Genomic DNA, 23904 nt, shown 5'->3' on the forward strand with positions numbered 1-23904 from the left:
GTCTCTTTCCCAGGAAGCTATCGTATTTCCTCGAAAATAAGACATCCCCTGATAATAAGCTCTCCCCGAAAATATTTAAATGCATGCACAGCTGGTCTCCAACATTTCCTTTGGTTAGGGTTAGGGAGACAGAGCTAGAAATCAAGTAAGATGGCAAGAGGAGCGCCGTCTTGTTCCATGCGCCCCAAAATAATAACAAAATAAGGCCAAGCGCTTATTTCGGGGTTCAAAAAAATATACCGTATTTTCCGGCGTATAAGACGACTTTTTAACACATGAAAATCTTCTCAAAAGTCGGGGGTCGTCTTATACGCCGGGGGTCGTTCTCCTGTAACCAGGCAGACCAGCCCGAAAGACTGACGAGCCTTAAATGGCTCTGACGATCCAAGCTCTGATGATCCCAGCTTTGCCTGCTAATCAGGCAACTCAGCTGGGATCGCCAGAGCCATGTAAAAGGAAAAAAGTTTCCCCCCTCCAGCTTGCTTACCTTAGCTGCTAGTCACAACGCTTGCCTTGCTTCGCTTGCCTGAATCCATTCCATCAGCAAGCCACTCCCTGCCTGCAATTAAGCAGGCAGGAAGTTGTGGACTTCAACTCCCAGAATTCCTCAGCCAGCAAAACAAAGCTGGCTGAGGAATTCTGGGAGTTGAAGTCTACAAGTCTTAAAGTTGCCAAGGTTGGAGACCCCTGTTCTATTGGGTAAGTTTTTTTCCCCTTTGGGAGCTTTAAAAAAAATAGTTAATTGGGGTTTTTTTTAGTTGTTCTTTTTTAGACCTAGCCATTTAAAGTTTAGGAAGTTTTAAATTTAGTTTTCATATAAAAATAAATTAAAATAAAATAATATTTGTGCAGCTTTCTGAGATTTAGTGTGTTTCTGTAGTGTTTCACTCTAACTACACAAACACATAAAATCTCACAAAGTTGTATGTAGAATTTTGTGTGTGTAAAGTGTGAAAGTTGTTTTTTTGGGGCTTTTTGTGGCTGTGTGAGGTTCCTGCTTGTTGCAGGGGCCATTTTGGGTCTAGCACAGCTGCTTTTACATTGTGGGTGAGCCAGTTGATGTTTTTTAATTTTTATTTGGTGTGCGTTGGAAGAGGGGTAGTCTTATACGGCGAGTATAGCCCAAATCCTATATTTTAACAGGAAAATTCGGGGGTCGTCTTATACACCCAGTCGTCTTACACGCCGGAAAATACGGTAAGAGTCTTATTTTCGGGGAAACACGGTAAGAGACAGCAGAGCTTGGAATTTCTGGTGGGCAGGAAGAGAACAGGCATAGATCATTCCACAGAGTGTATCTCATAGTTATTGCAGATAATTGCTTTGGTCGGGCAAGATTCTGTCTGTGGGCGAACAGCAATAAACAGTTCAGAAGTAACTCCATTCTTTGGACCTGACAGCTATGGAGAAATGATAAAGATTTAGCAACGCTAAAGGCTTCGTTTTTGCTTTCTTTAGGTACAAATCCTTGCGCAGAATCCAATGGGGGATGCAGCCACCTCTGCTTGTATAGGCCTCAAGGATTGCGCTGCGCCTGCCCCATCGGCCTGGAACTCCTGAATGACATGAAGACCTGCATTGTCCCAGAAGCCTTCCTGCTGTTTTCCCGTAGAGCGGATATCAGGCGAATCTCTCTCGAGACAAACAACAATAATGTTGCTATTCCATTAACAGGAGTCAAGGAAGCCTCTGCCCTGGATTTTGATGTGACTGACAATCGCATATATTGGACAGACATCTCGTTGAAGGTAATGTGGTCATATCTGTCAGAGTTTGTTGCAGAAATCATATCCAGAAAGCACACACAGATAACTGATTCAGCAGGATTCATTAACTTCTTCATATACGTATAACACATGAAGATAAATATACAATGCCAGTGGCAGATTCTCCAGTGCAGTGGTAGTTACAAGCAAAACACAGGCAGAGGAGAGAACAGTTTAGCTTTGATTCAGCAGACTAGTTTTAGTTCAGAAGCTGAGCACAGAGCTTAATACAAACAGAACCTCCTCTATACAAGGCAGTTAAGCCAGGGGTCTGAAACCTTAAGCACTCAAAGAGCCATTTGGACCCATTTCCCACAGAAAAGAAAACATCAGGAGCCACAAAACCTGGGTGGGCGTGGCCAACTCGATGTCACTCACTTTATGATGCTACAAAGTTCGTAAGTGGAAAAAGGTCATACATCACTTTCTCCAGTGCCACTGTAACTTTGAACGGTCGCTAAATGAACCGTTGTAAGTCGAGGGCTATCTGTAGCTCCTCCTTTCCTTTGCTAAATGCTTGTTAGTGGTATTATTCCAAAGAAGAGAGAGAAAAATGCATCTGGCTTCCCTGCTACAATATATAATCCTGTTTCCCCAAAAATAAGATCTCCCCAGATAATAAGCCCAATCGGGCTTTTGAGTGCATGTGCTAAAATAAGCCCCCCCCCCCCCCGAAAATAAACCCTCCCCCAAATAAACCCTCTCCAAAAATATTTAATCACACATGCAGCAGTCCCCACCATTTCCTCTGGTTAGGGTTAGTTCTATTTGACAAGGAGCTTTGTTTGGATCCCTTCTCAAAGATACTGATAGGTAGCACGGGCACCTAAATTTTTATGCTTCCCCCTTTCTCTTCCTTGCAGACCATCAGTAGAGCTTTCATGAACGGAAGTGCCTTGGAACACGTGGTTGAGTTTGGATTGGATTATCCAGAAGGCATGGCTGTGGATTGGTTAGGGAAGAATCTCTACTGGGCAGATACGGGAACAAATCGTATCGAAGTGTCAAAATTGGATGGGCAACATCGCCAAGTTCTGGTCTGGAAGGATCTTGACAGCCCTCGGGCGCTGGCTCTGGATCCTGCTGAAGGGTGAGCTGCTTGTTTAATTTTTGATACGAAGCAATTAATCTGAATTTTTAATCTGTTTTGTGTAATCTGAGAAATTAGCCCTAAAAAAAATCCATATGATATTGTACAGATACCAACCAGTTTAAGAAATTGGGCAGAAATACATCTATAAATCAAAACAAGGATAAAAAACTGAGGATACAACAATGCACTGGATTTTATAATTGGGTAATTCCATTTACTCAATTATAAAGAAGGGTATGGTGGCTCAGTGGCTAAGACGCTGAGCTTGTAGATTGAAAGGTTGGCAGTTCAGCGGTTCGAATCCCTAGTGCCGCATAACAGGCTGAACTCCAGTTACTTGTCCAAGCTTCTGCCAACCTAGCAGTTCGAAAATGCACGTAAAAAATGCATGTAGAAAAATAGGGACCATCTTTGGTGGGAAGGTAACAGCATTCCGTGGCGCTTTTGGCGTTTAGTCATGCTGGCCACATGACCACAGAGACTTCTTCAGACAGTGCTGGCTCTTCGGTTTAGAAACAGAAATGAGCACTGCCCCCTAGAGTCGGGAACAACTAACACATATGAGCAAGGGGAACCTTTACCTTTACCTAATTCTATTTACGTGTGCTATTTTTCTTAGCTATTTTATTATTTACATTTGCATAAAGCTCCCCTGAATTGGCCAGCCAGTGCAATTGCGCCAAATTAGTTTAAAATTCAATTCAAATTTTACACAAATGAACAGATACAGTGATAATCTTGTACAAAAATTCCCTTCTGTAAACAAAAATTAAGTCCCTCCCATAGTAAAAAGATACAACACTACCAATTTCATAACAATGTAAATTGCTATTTAGAATTATACCAGTCTGGAATTTTTTTAAAAAAAAACTACCTCCCTCCCTTAGTGAAGATTCAACACTACTAATTGCATAACAGTAATGTAAATTGCTATTTAGAATTATATTAGTCTGGAATGTATTAAAACATTTATAAAATATCAATAAATTTGTTTTAGACAAAATGATGGAAAAGTTTAGTTTAGTTTTAGTTTTATTGAATTTGTATACCGCCCTACTCCCAAAGGACTCAGGGCGGTGAACAGCCATAAAATAAAACAATATAAAAAAACCCTCAACCCCATCTTCGCAGCATGCCACCTCTCTGGGTTCCAGGACCCATCATTGAGGTAGGCCCTCGATAACGCGGAGGGCCAGGCTTGCGAGAGGGGGGAGTCTCGCAGGGCAAGAAGCTGTGACCTTAAATACATCTAAAGCTCTGAGGTAGTGATAAGGTTTGGCCAAGGGCTCTGCTATGATAGTCCAAAATGTCCTAGATGGTCAAAACGACCCCCAGAGGCCCTCACCAGCCAAAACACCCCATCTCTACCACAGCGAGCCTAGAGCTGGGTCGCCATCTTGGAGCGTGCGCAATTTTTGAACAAGATTTTAAAACTTGTTTAGAAATCTTGCTCAGAATAATAAGTTTAAATTTTATCATTAGGATTTTTTTCTATTCCTGATTTGCTTGTGCATCTTTATGAAGTAAATATGGAATATTTGATATGTCTTCAGGTTTATGTACTGGACCGAATGGGGTGGGAAACCCAAGATTGACCGAGCAGCCATGGATGGTAGTGAACGTTGTACTTTAGTGCCAAATGTGGGGCGAGCAAATGGTCTGACAATCGATTACGTCAAAAGAAGATTGTATTGGACTGACTTGGATACCAATTTGATCGAATCTTCAAATATGCTGGGTGAGTTTTGCTTGGCCATAGATCTCAACACTATCTGACACTTGGGAAGGGGCTTCCTCCTGTATCTCCCTCTCAGTCTTCTCAAAGCCTTTTCAGGGCCTTCCATTGTTCTTTAACAATTTAATGACTTCTTGTAGTTCACATTTTATTTAGTATTAGCCACCTCAAAATCAGTAGAAAGGTGAAAAGGTGAAAAAAAAATGAAATTTAGAAGTTTTAGACATTGATTTATGACAGTCAATTTATCAAGTACTTATCTTCTACAAATTAGATATTTATTGATGCTTTAGTACTGTTCAGACATGGAGCAAAATGTACACATTAACACCCAAAAATAAAAGCAGATTCAAATGAACCCTTGCAAGCTCTCTTCTAGAAATGGGAAATAGGACTATATCATCAGAAAAAATGTCACATTTTGCAATTACGATTCCTGAAAGATAATGGAAATGTGGCTTAAGCTAATCTTTTTCGGACTCTGAACAGTGACAGGGTCAGGACAAAAATTACATTAAATTAAATTTAAAAACAGTTTGGGGCCACGATATCCCCAAAGAGACACTTTCCATACTCCAATGTCTGAACTCTTCAGAATGAGCGAGGCCTTACGGGCCCCCATTTAAGAAATTCCTTCTCCCGGCAGGTACACCGGTTGTCAGCTTAATCTCTTTTTGGCCCTAGCTAAATAAGACATTTTGCAGATGATGGCCCAAAGATAAGCAAGATTAGGCCTGGGTAGGACTTGGATGGGAGCCCATGAGAAACTCTTTAGGGCTTGGAAGTTAGAAAAGTATCTCAGAGGAAGGCAATGCCAAACCATTTCAGTACTATTGCCAAGATGTGTCCTTCACCCCTGAATGGGTTTCCTAATGACCTCCTGATGAAAGGGAAGCAGTGTTTTTCAGACACCTCCAAGACTGACAAGATGCTGCTACCTGAGCCAGACAGCCTAAATTTTAGACTTTTATGAAGAAGAGAAGCAGGCTTTTATATTTATGATTAAAAAAAAATAACATTTTTCCTACACCTATATTCCAACAATAGAATATTATACACATAGCAGTAGCACTTAGACTTACATACCGTTTCGCAGTGCTTTACAGCCCTCTTTAAGCAGTTTATAGAGTCAGCCTATTGCTCCCAACAATCTGGGTCCTCGTTTTACTGACCTCGGAAAGATGGAAGGCTGATCCTTGAGCCAGTCAGGATCGAACTCTTGAAGTGATCAGTGACTTAGCCTGCAGTACTGCATTCTAACCACTGCACCACCATGGCTCTTAATATTATACACATTGTTTGTTCCCTTTGATAAGTACAATAGTTTGGGCCATTTTGTATTTTATTGACAAGTTTCATAATGTTCCAAGCGATACAGATTCTGCTTTGTACGTGAGGGATAAGCAATGTGCGTGAGGCAGGGCATTCATGGCAACGCACAGGTAGTCCTTGACTTATGAATGTAATAGAGCCTGCCCACTTCAGTTGTAAATTGTGATGCTCATAAAGCAGGTCACCTACATGACCAACCCAATTTTAAAATTGTATCAGTCGAGCAAACTTCTTGTTAATTATGAGCCATTTTCAGCAAAAAGTCATAAGTTGAGTCATGTGATCATAGAACGCTGCAAACTGTCATAAACTCTGGCCAATTGCAAGTGCCCAACGTTTGATCACATGACCGCGGGGAAGGGGAACAACCATTGGAATTTCAGAACCAGGTTGTAAATAATATTCCGGGAAGGGGGACTTCAAACAGTTGCTAAACAACCAGTCGTAAGTCAAAGACAGGTAGTCCTCAACTTATGACCACAATTGAGCCCCAAATTTTGTTGTTAAGTGAGACATTTGTTAAGTGAGTTTTGCCCCACTTTGCCACCTGTCTTGCCACAGTTGTTAAGTGAATCACTGCAGTTGATAAAGTTAGTAACCCAGTTGTTAAGTGAATCTGGATTCCCCATTGACTTTGCTTGTCAAAAGAGGATCACATGAGCTTGGGACTCAGCAATGGTCATAAGTGTGAACCAGTTGCCAAGCATCTAAATTTTGTTCACAGGATCATGGAGATACTTACAAAGGTTGTAACTGTGAAAAATGGTCATAAATTATTTTTTTCATTGCCGTTGTAACTTTGAACGGTCACTAAATGAACTTGTAAGTCGAGGACTACCTGTAGATAATTTCTTAGGGTGTTAGTGATTATCTGTAGAGGTGATACATCTAGTGATCTTCTACCTTTCTTTCATTTCATTCCCTTCCCCAAATCCAGGCCTTGACCGCGAAGTTATAGCCGATGATTTACCGCATCCCTTTGGCCTGACTCAATACCAGGATTACATCTACTGGACAGACTGGAGCCGACGTAGCATCGAACGTGCCAACAAGACCAGCGGACAGAATCGGACCATCATCCAAAACCACCTGGATTACGTGATGGACATCCTAGTCTTCCATTCATCCCGGCAAGCTGGCTGGAATGAGTGCGCTTCCAGCAACGGGCACTGCTCCCACCTCTGTCTGGCAGTGCCCGTAGGTGGCTTTGTCTGTGGATGTCCTGCTCATTATTCCTTGAACCCCGACAACAGAACATGTAGTGGTAAGCCAGAAACATGGATGGTGGTGTTAACCTGCATTCCTAAAGGTTCACTTGCCATAAACTGAGGCCATAAACTTTTTATGCTCGTACTCAGATAAAAATTGTTGAATTGAACCAAGGCTATTTTTTATTCTTAATCATAAAGTTTGCATCTTTTTCTCAAATCCGGATAGGCTACAGAAGATGGAAAGTTTTAGAGAGGCATGCCTGTAGGATTATGTTTTTTTCCCCCTCATTTCTTGGATGTGCACTGTTTACCCATTAATTGCTATTTTTAACAATATTGCCTAGGAACAGTTATGAAGTAGATTTGCCAACCAGATTTGGACATTTTAACCTAAAAAGTATTTTTAGTGTCTAAAAAGTATTTTCTATTTTTAAAGATGGAGTTACAATTTCTCTACCCACCCCCTAAAGAATTTCCCTTTGAATAAGGTAAAGGTAAAGGTTCCCCTCGCACATATGGGCTAGTCGTTCCTGACTCTAGGGTGGCAGTGCTCATCTCTGTTTCAAAGCCGAAAAGCCAGCGCTGTCCGAAGACGTCTCCGTGGTCATGTGGCCGGCATGACTCAACGCCAAAGGCGAACGGAACGCTGTTACTTCCCACCAAAGGTGGTCCCTATTTTTCTACTTGCATTTTTTACGTGCTTTCGAACTGCTAGGTTGGCAGAAGCTGGGACAAGTAATGGGAGCTCACCCCATTATGCGGCACTAGGGATTCGAACCGCTGAACTGCCGATCTTTCGATCGACAAGCTCAGCATCTTAGCCACTGTGCCACCACGTCCCTTCCCTTTGAATAGCACCTTCCTTTCTCCAATCTCCCTCTTTAGGCTCAATTCTTTCCACAAAGGAAGGCCTCTCCTTTAATTGCTGCTATCTTTTCATTCTGTGGGGCACTTTGGAATATTTTCAGAGTTAACATCTTCAGCCTAACTCACACTTTCCCTTCTGTGTTTGCATTTCTCCCTAAGCCCCTACAAGTTTCTTGCTCTTCAGTCAGAAGAATGCAATCAATCGTATGATAATCGATGGGTTGAAGAGTCCAGAGATCATCCTTCCGATACACAGCCTCAGAAATGTTCGGGCAATCGACTATGATCCCCTGGAGAAGCAGCTTTACTGGATCGACTCTCGCCAAAACATTATCAGACGGTCACAAGAGGATGGCAGTCAGGTATCTAAACAAGGGCTGTTCAGCTTTCAAAGAGAGACAAAAGGCAAAAGAATTCTTGTCTTACCGGATTTAATGTTTGAAACACTTTATAAACGCTGCTGCTTGTGCAGTAGAATTTGCTGGTTATTAAACTGACAGATGGAAATCAGCTGAAAATAGGAACATCTTAATTTTGGATAGAGGAGGCAAATTCAGTGTTGAGTTTAGGTAGAGCTTAATTTTACTGCATAAATGTTTTAAAGGTATATGAATAAAGCTCATCAAAATAAGTTTTTAAAAGATCTTTATTTAAATATGTCCTATTTAATTCTTTAGCTTCTTGAAAAGTAGATACAGGATCAGTCCAGTTTCTGAATTTTTAAGCCATGAGCTCTGAATGGACACATTCAATTTCAATTTTTTCATGTGGCAACCCCCCCCCCCCCAAAAAAAAATCAGGAAAAAACTTTGAAAAAGTTTAGTATTAGTACTGAATATTGATTATTCCTGTGCCCGATATAATCAAAATTCCCCTAAAACTCTCAGATTTAATGATTTTGGAATATAATTCAAAGCAACACTGACTTCTTTAAGTTCAAAACATTTATCCATACATTTCCTTATGTTGTAATCATGGAAAAAACACCTCAAGGGCCTAAGTTTTTGATGTTATGGTAGAAACATAAAATGAGTGCAACCCTTTAAATATCCATTGTGGCACTGGCTATAACTGAAGGAACCTTGGATCTTGTAAGTAATATAAATGGACTTTTGGGTAAATTGTCTTGGTAGCTAATACTGTGTACCTACAGTATTAGAGGTAGTCCTTGAGAATAATTTATTTAGTGCCCATTTGAAATTACAGCAGCACTGAAAAAAGTGAGTTACCATGTTTCGCACTTACAACCATAGCAGCATCCCCATGGTCACATGATCAAAATCCACACGATTGGCAACTGGCATGGATTTGCTGACAAGCAAAGTCAATGGGGAAGCCAGATTCACTTAACAACCGTGTTACTAACTTAATGACTGTGGCAAGAAAGGTTATGAAATGTGGCAAAACTCACTTAACAACTGTCCGGCTTAGCAGCAGAAATTTGGGGATTAGTCATGGTCATAAGTCTACCGTAGGAATATCTGTATTGTCCTAGTAACTGCCTGAAGGGGGTTTAAAAAATCCCCTCTTGGTTTGGGAAATTCAGATTGGGAGCTGAAAGATTAACTCACGTAGCTTAGTTTTCTTCTCAGTATTGTCTCATATTTTGGTCTGAAATTTAAACAGGACTTTTAAAATTTACGTTCTTTTGAGTGTGTCTCTCTTTTGAGTATTTGGTGTTTTGTCAAAGTATCAAGTTTCACAAATCCTCCCATTTGTGGAAGGTAGCCAAAAAAACCCCAACACAAACCTAAAAGAGAATCTACAGGTGGGATTAACACATCTACTGTTTCTCAACACTTGAATTGGTATTTTTATTCTTTTGCAGCCAAAAGAATTGCTCAACTTTTTTGAGATGTGTTTACGTATCATTTATAAGATTTATACATATAGCCATCAATCTTACATTCCATAACCTTAGGTGGCTTATAAAATAGTGATAAAAACATCAAAGCAGTCTAGTGTTGTGTTCGCATTTCTAGCAATATTTTTTTTCTTTTTTAATATAAAAAAGTATGTATCACATACAGTATTTTTATACTGTCAGTTGTAGAGTTTATCAATATTTGCTTAACAGGGAAAGTTGGATTCCTTTTTCACCATTTATTCTGTTGTCGCTCTTACTGTTTCTTGTTCAGTGAAGAAGAACAAAGAATAACAAACTTCATCGTCCTTCACCACCACTGATCATTGTGTATCCTAGCTGGTGGGACTGTCTAAAATATTTTGGGGAGGGTAGCAGGTTGAGAGAATGACAGAGTTATATAATTTGTCCCACACTAAGTTAGCTCTGTGCCAAGTTCCGGTTTGTTTCTGATGGAGTCCTTGAAGCATCTTGTACCTTACTTCCAGAGTTCTACCATTGTGATGAGTCCCGTCCCCAACCAAAATCTAGATATCCAGCCATATGATCTGAGTATTGATATTTACAGCCGTTACATTTACTGGACTTGTGAAGCCACAAACGTCATCAATGTCACGCGGCTGGATGGACGGTTGATGGGCGTGGTGTTGAAAAACGAACAGGATCGGCCCAGAGCTATCGTTGTGAATCCAGAGAAGGGGTAAGTAGGTTGCAGAATGGGAAATGTTTAGACATTCCAGTTCCAGATCCTTTTATCACTTGACTTATCTCCTGCTCTTGTTTTCTGCTGTGCCACGTCAACCATTTTATGTTTGAATGCTTTAAAGAAAATCAATATCACGATATAAATCCTGAGGCGCTAACACTCACGTTCTAAAATGTGCATTATCTAAACAAATGACATATTGTTGTATGCCTTTAATGGTTATGCACATTTTAGTTCGGGTGTGTAAAACATGAGGAAAAACAAGGAACAATTCAAGGAATTGATACCATTTTTTGTTGCTTCCGCTTTTGATTTCTAGAAACTTCAAGAAGCACCAGCGTTTAGGAAGCCATGAGAGAAAGAAGGGGAAATGATGAACAAAATGTTACATTTTTTTATATCCCTTTTCAAATTTGTCAAACTCAAAATAGTGGGAGTTATTTTTTATTACCTTTCTAAGTTGCTTAAGAGTTCCATTCTTAAGTGTCGGAAAACACTTGATTTAAACTATATTACACAAAATAAAAGCCGGTCCAAGGAAACATGGAATAAAGAGGTTAAAATCAGTGGCACTATATTTATAATAAAGAATGCATATAATTGTAATAATAAATCAGTACAGAAATGTGAAATTGTTTTTATAACATCTAAGAATTTTAAAGATGTCTTCATCTATGAAACTAAAGGATTTATGTAGCACAGTTTTGTAAATAGTGTATGTAATACAGATAAAATAAATGAATAGGAGAATCCTCCATAAATTAAGCAGTTTCCTAATCTTTATAGAAGCAGAAGGATTAAATAAAATGTTTAGGAACTATTTAGTCTCACGTTTTTTGTAAACCACAGAATTTTTTAAAAATTAAAATATTCTTCCTGCTACAAAGCAAAGGGAGAGAAAATCCAGAACAGTTGGTGGATTTTTAAGCTCTAGTTAATGAACTGTACTTCATTAATGAGAGCTTAAAATTATGTATGCAGTCATAATTAACAGATTAAGATATTAGCTGCTTTTTAACATGCAGCTTTTCTGTTTACTTTTTAAATATAATACAATTCTTATTTTTTTTTTAAAAAAATGACATCAAAGATTATCTGCATTTCAAACTTTGAACCCTAAGTAACTGATACCATCAAAACACGTAGCTTTGGAAAATTGGAAGGAAACTTTCTTGTGTTTTTTAAATTAATTTTAAATAAAATAAAACGTTGAATTCCATGTAACTCCAAGTAGCTTCTTTGGCAATGGTGTGGAATTGTCTTTTTCCAGAACCTTCATTCAACCTTCAGCTTCAGATTTTCTTATAGCCTCCCACCAGGGGTGGTATTCACTTACTTTCCCTACCGGTTCGCAAATGTGCGCACACGTGCCCCGTCCACATATGCGCCTGGCCTTCCGCACATGTGCCCAGCCTCAAAAACATACCTAAATAGGATGGCGGGGGGCGGGCTCACCCACGATTTCCGCTACTAGTTCGGGCGAACCAGTCCAAACCGGCTGAATACCACCTCTGCCTCCCACCCAATGTGCATCACATTTAATTATTTCAAAATCAGCTGTTTGCCAGCACCTCTTGTGTTTTGTTTTGTTTTTTTTTTTAGTTAGTGTTCTCTTCCCTGCATCCACAAGCAGTGCAACGATATCCAGCCTGCTGATTTAGTAGGGGACAGGATAGAAAGACCACGCGTGAAATAACTTGATCGTCTTTCATTTGGCAGGTACATGTATTTCACCAACTTCCAAGAAAGATCTCCCCCTAAAATTGAAAGGGCGGCATTAGATGGAACTGAACGGGAGGTCCTCTTTTCCAGCGGGCTCAGTAAACCCGTTGCCTTGGCCGTCGATAACAATTTGGGGAAGTTATTCTGGGCAGACTCCGACCTGCGGAGAATCGAGAGCAGCGATCTGTCTGGTAGGATAAAGTGTTTTGTTTTGGTTTTTTTGCTTTCAGTTAATCCCCCTTCCTTTTGAGAATCAAACTGTGTTGCAAACTGCTTGTTACAAAAGTTGTGTTCTAACAACATTCCTTTTATACTTAGGCTTGCAATGCAACGCTTTCCAGATTGAGCCACGGTTTAACTGTGCTAATCTAAGAACCCAAATGTACGATGCTAAATCTAATCATGCATACAGCCCAGCATTGTTCTCTTCCCTATTACGGTGTAATTGCAGCTTTTCCATGGATGATTCCTAGTTACCTTTGTAACGATTTGTGTATTCCTCTTGGGTTACCTTGACTCAAATTAGTGCACTGCCTATTACAGAGAAAATAGGGAAATTTGCTAATCTCCTGTACAATAACCATATACGGACATTAAAACAGTAACCAGAATAGTTAAACTGACCAGAATAGTTAGTTGGGCTTTCTGATCAAGACGTTGCAGCCTTCCTTTTGCAACTTGGGCAAGCAATTAAAAAAAAAAAAATACTCTCTGGCTTGCAAAAGTCCTTTTCTACCTTCTTTTCGTTATTACTTATTTCAGGTTTTGATTTTCCTGTACAGGTAGTTCTCAACTTATCACAATTGAGCCCAAAATTTATGTTGTTAAATAAGACATTTGTTAAGTGAATTTTGCCTCATCTTACAACCTTCCTTGCCACAGTTGTTAAGTGAATCACTGCAGTGGATAAATTGGTAACAAGGTTGTTAAGTGAATCAGGCTTCTCCATGGATTTTGCTTGTCAAAAGGTTACAAAAGGTGATGACATGACCTTGGGAAACAGCAACGGTCATAAGTATGGATCAGTTGCCAAGCATCTGAATTACGATCACAGGGATTCTGCAAAGGTTGTAAGTGTGAAAAATGATCATAAGTCACTGTTTTCAGTGCCGTTGTAACTTTGAACAGTCACTAAATGAACTGTTATAAGTCAAGCACTACCTGTATTCCCACCTCTGCTTTCTTTACAAATAGTGATTTACATTAAACCACAAGAGCATTTTTACGAAGCCTCTTGCTCTCTCTCTCTCTTTTTTTCCCCCTGTACGACAGAACACATTTACAAGTCATAATTGGGGTTTCTGGAAGACCTATTCTGTGGTTAGAAAATTATATCTTGCGGTTTGGTTGGATGAGATTTAGAGAACCTTATAGCTCTATTGGTGGGAGAGCTGGAACCATTGATTTTCCTTTTAAAAAATAAAATCTCCCACATTCCTCAATCCCTGTCAAGGAAGTTGGGATCTCCTTTTCAATAGGATGAGTCAGAATTACAAACCAGTACAAACGTGACCCCGGTGATTCTTCAAATGCCCCCAATTCTATTCAGAATAGAAGATACTATAGAATAAAATAATCCCTGGAGTTTGGAGGGAGAGTCTTTTGAACAGTGGAAGAACAGGTGGTGCCATTCAGCCGGTTCAGATCGGTTCGGGCGAACCAGTAGTAGCGACCTGTGGGTGGCCCACCCCCACCCTGGGGTTATGCCGTCCTATTTAGCCACGTTTTCTAAGCCGTGTGCATCGGGTGGGTTCTACTTACCTTTACTACCGGTTCGGAACGGGATCGTGCGTGCACCTTGCTTCTGCGCATGCGCAGATCGCCAATGATGACATCTGGGGCAATGGGCGGAGCCTCCTGCCAGATTTACTACCAGTTCTTGTGAACCAGTCCAAACCAGGGACAACCCACCACTGGCATGCAAGCTGCACGCACGAGCGAAGCGCAGGCGCAGAAGGGGCGCAAGTGAAGCAAGCGTATGCGTGAGTTCACATTTTTGGTGTACAGTGAACCGGTGGTAAAATTATGTGAAACCCACCTCTGGATAGTAGCAAGAATGTCTTCCTCAGATTAGCAGGTGAGATACCTGGAGAAAGCAGACTTTTCTTCCCGCATATTCTCATAATGGAGTGGCTAGGACAGTCTAGCGTTTCTGCTTTTTCGCAGCATAGAGACTTCACCTGTTTCAGTTTCCTAAATTGTAATGTTCAGCTCAGTTGATAACATTGTGATTTGTAATGTTCTAAAACCCTATTTCCTGGAAGTCGGGTTTGTCTCTTCCCATATGAAATTTGGCATCAGCCTTGCAACATCTGCTTTTGGCTCCATCAGAATGATAGGCATTGCTAGAAAGGTTTTTTTTCCCCCCAGGGATGTTATCATATCTCAAAACAGGTGTGGTTCCATTTAGATCAATTTTAGATACATGTTAAATATACTTACCTTTCACTTTCTGTTGAAATGCATGCTAATCAACTTAAATCAGGAACTTTTATTGGTTGCTGATATTGATATTGTTGTTGGACTGGATCTGGGTAGTCCACTTTTAAAGTCGTGGAAGGTATGCATTGTGTCTTGTGACTGGATATCCCATCAATTTAATATCTTTTATGCAAACTATATTGTCTTTATGCCGAAACTTCTGGCAATCAGCTCCAGAGATGTTGCATTATTAAGGAGAAGACAAATCTTTTGTAACATTTTGTTTCCAAACATAAACTTGGAACGTTTGAAATTTGTTTACAGCTGTTGTGCATTTTATTGAGCTCATTCGGCATTATGGTTTAGGCATTTCACATTAAGACGCAGTCACAGCATATGTGAAGTCAAAAATATTTTGTTTTGGTTCAGTTTCCCCTTTCTTCCCCCCATTTCAAAGGTGCAAATCGGATAGTATTAGAAGATTCCAACATACTGCAGCCTATAGGCCTGACCGTATTTGAAAAATGGCTTTACTGGATTGATCGTCATCAACAGATGATTGAGAAAATTGACGTGACTCGCCAAGAGGGACGTACAAAGGTTCAGGCTCGAATTGCTCAGCTGAGTGACATCCATGCCGTTAAAGAACTCAACATGCAGGAATACCGTAAGTCAAGGGTGTCAAACTCGATTTCATTGAGGGCTGCATCAGGATTTGTGTTTGACCTCAGAGGGCCGAGGGAGGGAGGCATGGCCAGCTCGATGTCACTCAGGTCGGGGGCACCTGTGGTGGCCAAGTGCTAAGGCAGGACTTCCCTGAGACCATCCCTTACATTATATCCTTCCTTCCTTCCTTCCTTCCTTCCTTCATTCCTTCCTTCCTTCCTTCCTTTTCTTCTTTTTCCTTCCTTCTTCCTTCCCCTCTTTCCTTATTTTTCCTTCCTTGCTCTCTTCCTATCTTTCCTTCTTTTTCTTTGTCTTTCCTTTTTTCCTTTTCTGTCCCTTCTTGCATGCTGAAATGCAAAAGGGTAAACATTTCTCCTTTTGTTTTGTTTTCAGTTTGTTTTGATAGCCCTCTGCCAGCTAAAACGAGTCTTGGCGGGGGGGGCTGCATGCGGTCCCCCGCACCCTGTTTTTGGCTGCGACGGCCTCCTGCAGCCCTCTGCTGGCCCTGTTTTTGGTTGCGTGCGGCCCCCTGAGCTCCATTTTCACTGGCAGAGGCATCACGGGCTGGTCCTTTGCTGTTTCCAGGCTGGCCCTGCAGGCCAGATCTAAGCACCCGGCGGGCCATATGCGGCCCACGGGCCTTGAGTTTGACAACCCTGCCATAAGTATTTCACCACACCGAAGGAAGAACTTAAATGTTACCTCTCATAAAACAGCTTCCCTATAATTTATTAGTTGGAGAATATGAGAGTGACGTTTATTCACCTCATACTTGCCAAGTTTGAGAAATACTGGTCTGAAAGCTCTTATGCTTAGTTAGAAGATTCCCATTTACAGTAGATCCCATGCAAAATAATATTTTCATGAGATTAGCAGGTGAGATACTTTGAGAAAGCAGACCTTTCTTTACTCATGTTCTCATAATGGCCTGGCTGGGACACTACAACGTTTCTTGTTTTTTCACAGCATAGAGACTTCACATGTTTCAGTTTTTTAGATTGTAATTTTAAGCTCAGTTGATAACATTATGATTTTTAACGTTCTAAAATCATATTTCTTGGAGGTGGGATTTGTCCCTTCCCATATGAAACTTTGGCATCAGCCTTGCAACATCTGTTTTTGGCTTTATCAGAATGATAGGCATTGCTAGAAAGAACGCCCCTGGCCCCCCCAAGGAAAATGTTAGATTTGCAGCTCATTTCTTATTGTTTAACTTTCTTTGGAAGGAAAGTGCATCAGTCAGTTTAACAATATGACCATCTTAAGCCTGTTGGGATACTATGCTGACCTTAGAATCTTCCCAGAAATGTCATCATGCAGCGATAGCTTCGCATTTACATTCCAAGACATTGAAAAGATGTTTTGATGCTAAAGTTTACGCTTACATTTGCCCTTCTTGCTGAAATCATTTGTACTTTTTCAAAGAATTATTGATAATGGAGAGGTAGCTGATCTTCATGGAGATTTTGAGCCACTTCTAGGAGGCAGTCTGAAATCTATAGTTCTCTGATTTAAAAAAAAAGCAGGCAAACAGGTGTTTGAGATATAAAATACCATCTGTAAATGCTCTTCATCTTTCAGGACAGCACCCCTGCTCCCAAGATAACGGTGGCTGTTCTCACATCTGCATTATAAAAAACGATGGAACTACACGTTGCTCCTGTCCCATGCATCTAGTCCTTCTTGAAGATGAACTTTCCTGCGGAGGTAAGACTTTTTTTCCTTAAGATATTCTTGATTTAGGTAGAAAGAGGTGCGATGGCTCCGTGGCTTAATGATGCTGGAGATAGTCTCAGCACCGGTGGTTCGAGCCCAAGCACTGTATGGCAGAATGAGCTCCCATCACTCGCCTCAGTTTCAGTCCACCTAACAGTTCAAAAACATCTTCTGTGCAAGTTGATAGATGGGTACCACTTCGTTGGGGAGATGAGCTGGTGCTCTGTGCAGGCAGGCAAATTCATGATGACTCTGAACCTTCCCGGTTGTGGTGCTCGCTTGCAAGGCAGCTCTGCGAAGGGTTGGAAGCCTTGGGTGACGCTGCAGGAAGAGCCACTTGTCTCGCCCTCCTGTGGCACATTTTGGGAAGTGCGCAAGCGTGTCATATAAAAGGGCTGGTACCCTTGGCAAGCCCAACTACTACTCTGCAATAGCTTTGTGGTCTCCTGGCTACTGTAACAATGTCGTATTTTAATAGCAATAGCACTTAGACTTATATGCCACTTCACAGTGCCTTACAGCCTTCTCTAAGTGGTTTACAGAGTCAGCATATTGCTTTGACTACGCCTTCCATCCTTCCGACGTGGTAAAACGAGGACCCAGATTGTTGGGGGGGGGCAATATGCTGACTCTTTAAACTGCTTAGAGAGGGCTGTAAAGCACTGTGAAGCGGTATGTAAGTCTAAGCACTATTGCTATTGTATATTGAGGTACAACTATGGTTCCTAGAGTCATTGTGTTCTGCCCTAGCTACGGACCCAAAGAACGCAGCACACACAAAGTCTGTACAAACCTTAGTTTACTAAACAAACCAGTTTTTTACAACAACGGCTGTTAATTAACTGCATTAACAGCCGCCAAGAATTCAAAGAATAATACTGAAAGCTTACTGTGGTTGGCAGAATGCCCAGAAGCAATTTGCAGGAAGCTGATAAGATAAGCAAGACAAAGACACGGTATGTGAACGAAGTTGTTCCCTGCAAATTGCTTCAGTCGGCATTCCTCCTTAAATAGGCTAAGGGAGTGGCCAATTAGCCCCAAGCCTTACTCTTGAGGAGACCTCCTCCTGAGGAGCCACTCCTGCCTTTTGGCAGCTCTGCATGCCTGTGCATCGAGAAGAGGCTCCTCCTCTTCTTCCTCTTCATTTAAGGGAGCTTCTGGAGGTTCTGAAGGCCCTGGCTGAATCCCTGCCTCTGGCACCACATCTTCTCCAGCCTCCTCATTGTCCGACTTGAGTGCCAGCTGCACAGGCTGCTGGCGCAGCACCACACCAGCCTCCTTGCTGTCTGAATCAGCTACTAGCTGCACAGGCCGCATACGGGCCACAACACATTGGTCACGGGCAGAGAGAGTTCAAGCAATGCATGTTTCAATCAAATCCCAAATTTCCAGATATGTAACTCCAGCTTGTGCTGAGATACACAGTATTTAGACAGCTACTTCACTTATTGTTTTTGTTGTATCTGAAAATAGAGAGTTCCCTCTCCCCAACAGAGCCTCCAACTTGCTCCCCGCAACAGTTCACGTGTTACACAGGAGAGATTGACTGCATCCCTGTGTCCTGGCGTTGTGATGGGTTCACGGAGTGTGAAGATGCCAGTGATGAGAAGAACTGCCCCTTGTGCTCCGATTCCCAGTTCCAGTGTGAGAGCGGGCAGTGCATTGATGCCACCCTGCAGTGCAACGGAGAACCAAATTGTCAGGATAACTCAGACGAAAAGAAATGCAAAGGTATTCCATGTTCCTGAGCAGTTCAGCAGTTTGAATCCCTAGTACAGGTCTCCTGTGTGAGCAGAGGGTTGGACTAAATGACCTCCAAGGTCCCTTCCAACTCTGTTACTGTTAAAGTAGAGATTGCTAAAGGTAGTCCTCGACTTACGACCACAATTGAGCCCCAAATTCCCACGGCTAAGCAAGACAGCCGATAAGTCAGTTTTGCCCCCGTTCTACGACCTTTCTTGCCACAGTTGTAAAGTGGATCACAGGTGTGTGTTAAATGAGTAACACGGTTGTCCAGTGAATCTGGCTTCTCCGTTGACTTTGCTTGTCAGAAGGTCGCAAAAGGGAACCGCATGACCCTGGGACACTGCAACCGTCATAAATGTGAGTCAGCTGTCAAGCATCCGAATATAAATCACAGGACCGCGAGGATGCTGGAACGGTCATAAACGTGAAAAAATGGTCATAAGTCATTTTTTTCAGTGCTGTTGTAACTTGGAATGTGAACTGTTGTATGCTGAGGACTACCTTTTTCAATTATGGTTAAGTCAAGGATTAGTTGTAATAGGCTGTGTTGTCCACTGGGGGGAGATGTTGTGCATTTGTGGCCAGCAACTCTCATTGTTTTTGTTGTTGTTGTTGTTCCTTGGCAATGCAATTCTGGCATTGTTTGTAATGCTGGCATTAGCCTAAGCAGTGTAAGTTACTGTGAGGTCCATTTTCACCCTGAATAAGCCATCCACCCCTTTGAAATTCCTTATTAATCTAGTTTACATGCTTAGTTTTGCCAGATCATGGCTTTGAAAGTGTACCTTTCATTGTACGCTTCCCTGGGGAAATTTTACCTTTAAACAGCAAGCTGCAAAATTTGAAATCAGGTGTATACAATAATAAAGGCGATCCAAGATAAGGAAGTTATTTTTGTTCAGTCTAAAACGTTTACCGATGCGGTTACTTGTCTTATGTCTTTATCTGTTGAACATCTAACTTGCAATTTTAAATATTTTTCTCGTCCCTTAATGATGGATTTGCTTTCCGCCCTCCAGTGCTTTGTTTAACTGACCAGTTCCGGTGTGCGAGTGGTCAGTGCATTGGGAAAAACAAGAAATGTGATCACAGCCTAGATTGTAATGACAATTCAGACGAACAGGGCTGCTGTAAGTATACCCATATGTATATGGGTCTATGTTTTTAATGTTTTACTTCTTTGTTTCGCTTCATTGTCTTTTGTTTTGTTGTAAGCTGCAGGGAGTCAGAATTATTCAGCAGCATGCAAAAATAAAATTTGCTTTGCTGAATGGCAGGTTTAGCCCTTCACATGCTGACAGTGTTCTGCTCTGTGCAACGAAACATGGCATGTTAGGTTTGATTTGTACTGTTGATGTTACCTAATTTGGGTAATGACACACCTGCAAGAAAATAACCAGGGGGGGGAGAGAGCACCAAGGACCCCTCAGTTTGATTCGTTCTGTGTAATTTTGCTTTAATTTGTATCTCGCGGAAGGCTACTCATGTGTGAAGATACTCAGCTTTACTAAAATTCAGGTTTTGTGGCAAGTATCAATATAGTGAAGCAGGTCAGTTATTTCATGATATGTCCCTCTTTCCATTGATATAATTGGGCAGATTTCAGAACACATTAGAATAGAAATAGAAATAATAGGAATAGGGATGGGATGGGATGGAAATAGCAATAGCACTTAGACTTATATACTGCTTCACAGTGCTTTACAGCCTTCTCCAAGTGGTTTACAGAATCAGCCTATTGCCCTCAACAATCTGGGTCCTCATTTTACTGACTTCAGAAGGATGGAAGGCTGAGTCAACCTGGAGCTGGTCAGAATCGAACTTCCGGCCGTGAGCAATGAGTTAGCCTGCAATACTGCATTCTAACCACTGCACCACCACGATTAGAATAGAACAGAACAGAACAGAGAATAGGAGTAGAGTAGAGTAAAGAATAGAAATAGAATAAAGGAGAGGGATAGGCTAGAATAGAATATAGAATAGAATAGACTATAAAATAGAATAGAATAGGAATATAGAATAGGAATATAGCAATAGCAATATCAAATAGACTTATATACCACTTCACAGTGCTTTACTGCCCTCTCTAAGCGGTTTACAGAGTCAGCCTATTGCCCCCAACAATCTGGGTCCTCATTTTACCCACCTCGGAAGGCTGGAAGGCTGAGTCAACCTTGAGCTGGTGAGATTCAATCTGCTGAACTGCAGCTAGCAGTCAGCTGAAGTAGCCTGCAGTGCTGCACTCTAACCGCTGTGCCACCTCGGCTCTATAGAATAGAATACAATAGAATAAAATAGAACGTACTAATACTATCTGAATACAAAACTATACTAAACTAATACTATGTTAATGCTATACTATGCTGTGCTATTCTATACTATATTTTTTCTCTGGTGCATAAGCTCTCATACTAACGATATAATACTGATATTCTCTAATGATATCTATTAGAGAAGATAGTAGAAAAGATGAGAAGGATAATAGTAAAACAGCTATACAAATGGGTAAATATAGACAAAAGACATTAAGGAATAGAGAAGTTCTACCGAGCTGTAGTCTTTTTTTTAAGTTTGATTTTTCTCCTTCCTTTTAAGACACAACCGAAGAACCAGCCCCACCTGCCACCAACACAATCGGCTCCATCATCGGTGTGATCCTTACGGTTTTTGTCGTTGGTGCGATGTACTTCGTTTGTCAGAGAGTGCTGTGCCCACGCATGAAAGGAGATGGAGAAACAATGACCAATGACTACGTTGTCCATGGACCGTCTTCTGTGCCTCTGGGTTATGTGCCTCACCCAAGCTCCCTTTCTGGATCTCTTCCAGGTCAGATTTATACAGGTAGTCCTCGATTTACAACAAGTTCCTTTAGTGACCGTTCAAAGTTACAATGGCACTGAAAAAAAGTGACTTACATCCATTTTTCACACTTATGACCTTTGGAGCATTGAGGGAATCCAGCAAAGCATTTTGCTAGTTAAGAAAATGTCCAGCGTGGCTGGAAATCTTATAAAAAAGGCTACAGATTTGTGACTTGCATTTGGGAAGGCAAAAGTGTCACATCAATCGTATCTCTTCCTTAGTGTGTAAAATTAGAGGGGAGGGCAAACAGATTCTTCAGACACATCTTTTTGTGGTCTTAAGTTCTCTCGTTCCCCAGAATGCCTCCATCGCAGTGGTGGAATTCAATTTTTTTTACCACCAGTTCTGTGGGCGTGGCTTGGTGGGTGTGGAAGGGGAAGGATACTGCAAAATCCCCATTCCCTCCCCACTCCAGGGGAAGGATACTGCAAAATTCCCATTTCCTCCCCACTCCTGGGGGAAGGATATTGCAAAATCTCTATTCCCACCCCACTCTGGGGCCAGCCAGTGGTGGTATTTGCTGGTTCTCCAAACTACTCAAAGTTTCTGCTACCGGTTCTCCAGAACTGGTCAGAACCTGCTGAATTTCACCCCTGCTCCATCGGTCCTGGGAAATCCATCTTCAGAATGACCTCTGCGTCATTATGATCATAAAATCAGGACTCCTCTTAAATTAGGTTGGACAAATGATCCTTAAATAAATCTCCTTAGTCTTTAACTGAATTCCCTTGGGTTTTCTTTAGGAATGTCCCGCGGTAAATCTGTGATCAGTTCACTTAGCATCATGGCAGGAAGCAGCGGCCCACCTTATGACAGAGCTCACGTCACCGGGGCGTCCTCCAGCAGCTCCTCCAGCATCAAAGGAACCTACTTCCCTCCAGTAAGAGACACCCCCCCCCTTTTCTTTTCTTTTTTTTTTGGAATCTTAAATCTGAAAGACTGACTCTCAACACAAAACTGAAGCAATTCAGTAAAGTTGATGGAACCATATGGATAACATGGGAGAAAATGTGAGTTTAAGTTTGCATAAAAATTTGGGATTAACCATGTTGCCCTATCCTACTTCCCTTTATTGGCAGCATTTTATGATGAAGAGCACATTCTCATTACTTATATTCTTTCACAAACACTTTCTACTGGTGTTTTAATCTCAGCTTTCTTCCTCCCTCCCTCCCTCCCTCTTTCCTTCTTCCTTCCTTCTTTCCTCCCTTCCTCCCTCTCTATTTCCTTCCTCCTATTTCCTTCCTTCCCCCCTCACTAACTCCTCCCTCCTTCCCTATTTCTTCCCGCTTTCCCTCCCTATTTCTTTCCTCCCTCCCCCCCTCCTTTCCTCCCTATTTCCTTACTCGCTTGCTCGCTTGCTAGCTCTTCCCAAACCAATAAAATACACGGACAAATTTTAAATTACAGAATTCCAAACCTGAACCAATTAACAATGGGCAAAGGGCACCAATCAAAGATCTTAGTGGAAACTTAACTACTGTTTTCCTGGCTTCCCAATTAGGACTTGCAGAAGGAAGACCTTGACCTCCTGGTCAGAAAAACCACTAAAAAGCCTTTTGGTACTTTGCATTTTGGTTTGGGTGGTTATGCCAAGAAAGTTACCATAGATGTGAATCCCAAAGTATATCTTGTTTATGTACTCTTTCAAAAAGTGCAGATCAGAGCATTTGCTTAAAATACTGCCGGGGGTGGGGGGGGAGGAAAATTCTTAAGTATCCTTGTGGGAGGGAAGGATAGTGTGATACTTTAAATTTAACAGATTAATACTGATCGTTGGGGCATCTATTGATCATTGTGGAAACTCCAACGTGATTGTGGAGATCTAGTGGAGTAATTGAACGGGATCCTGGCTAATCTAAAATGTTTAATTTGTATATTGGTGGAGGATTCTTGGCTGTGTTGAAATTATCTGAACAAAATACTCTATTGGCCAGTTTAAATTTTATTTATGAAGAATGGGTGCTTCAAGAAGAAAGGGTAGAAAATAAATATAATGAATAGAATAAAAGTAAAGATCATTTTGGGGATTTGTTTTAACGTCATTTGAGGAAAATGTACTATAAGAAAGATTTATCGTGAGACTTGAGAAGAAACGGATATAACTGTTGATTTAAAAAATTAAAAAATTATTAAAAAATTATTTTCTGTGCCACTGTTTCCAACTTTAAGATTTGTGGACTTTGTCAATGTGCTG

At 41.2% G+C, this 23904-nt stretch overlaps 1 protein-coding gene across 5 annotated transcripts in view; it reads left to right on the top strand.

Annotated features, from left to right (window-relative positions):
- Positions 1-23904, top strand: part of LRP6 (LDL receptor related protein 6) — a 72287-nt gene that overhangs the window by 46893 nt on the left and 1490 nt on the right. For 2 of the 5 annotated variants that reach the window (XM_070948064.1, XM_070948066.1), the window contains 13 exons: positions 1459-1748; positions 2630-2856; positions 4413-4597; positions 6864-7190; positions 8164-8366; positions 10357-10568; positions 12294-12487; positions 15175-15384; positions 16965-17090; positions 18594-18830; positions 19865-19975; positions 21441-21671; positions 22451-22587. In XM_070948064.1, coding sequence (XP_070804165.1) covers positions 1459-1748; positions 2630-2856; positions 4413-4597; positions 6864-7190; positions 8164-8366; positions 10357-10568; positions 12294-12487; positions 15175-15384; positions 16965-17090; positions 18594-18830; positions 19865-19975; positions 21441-21671; positions 22451-22587 — 2690 coding nt within the window. The remainder of the gene's footprint in view (positions 1-1458; positions 1749-2629; positions 2857-4412; positions 4598-6863; positions 7191-8163; positions 8367-10356; positions 10569-12293; positions 12488-15174; positions 15385-16964; positions 17091-18593; positions 18831-19864; positions 19976-21440; positions 21672-22450; positions 22588-23904) is intronic. The other 3 variants (XM_070948065.1, XM_070948068.1, XM_070948067.1) reach the window with 3 other exon arrangements.

Source organism: Pituophis catenifer, unplaced genomic scaffold (genome assembly GCF_029215685.1).
Source record: "Pituophis catenifer annectens isolate HBS135680 unplaced genomic scaffold, rPitCat1.0.hap2 SCAF_7, whole genome shotgun sequence".
NCBI classification, from domain to species: domain Eukaryota; kingdom Metazoa; phylum Chordata; class Lepidosauria; order Squamata; family Colubridae; genus Pituophis; species Pituophis catenifer.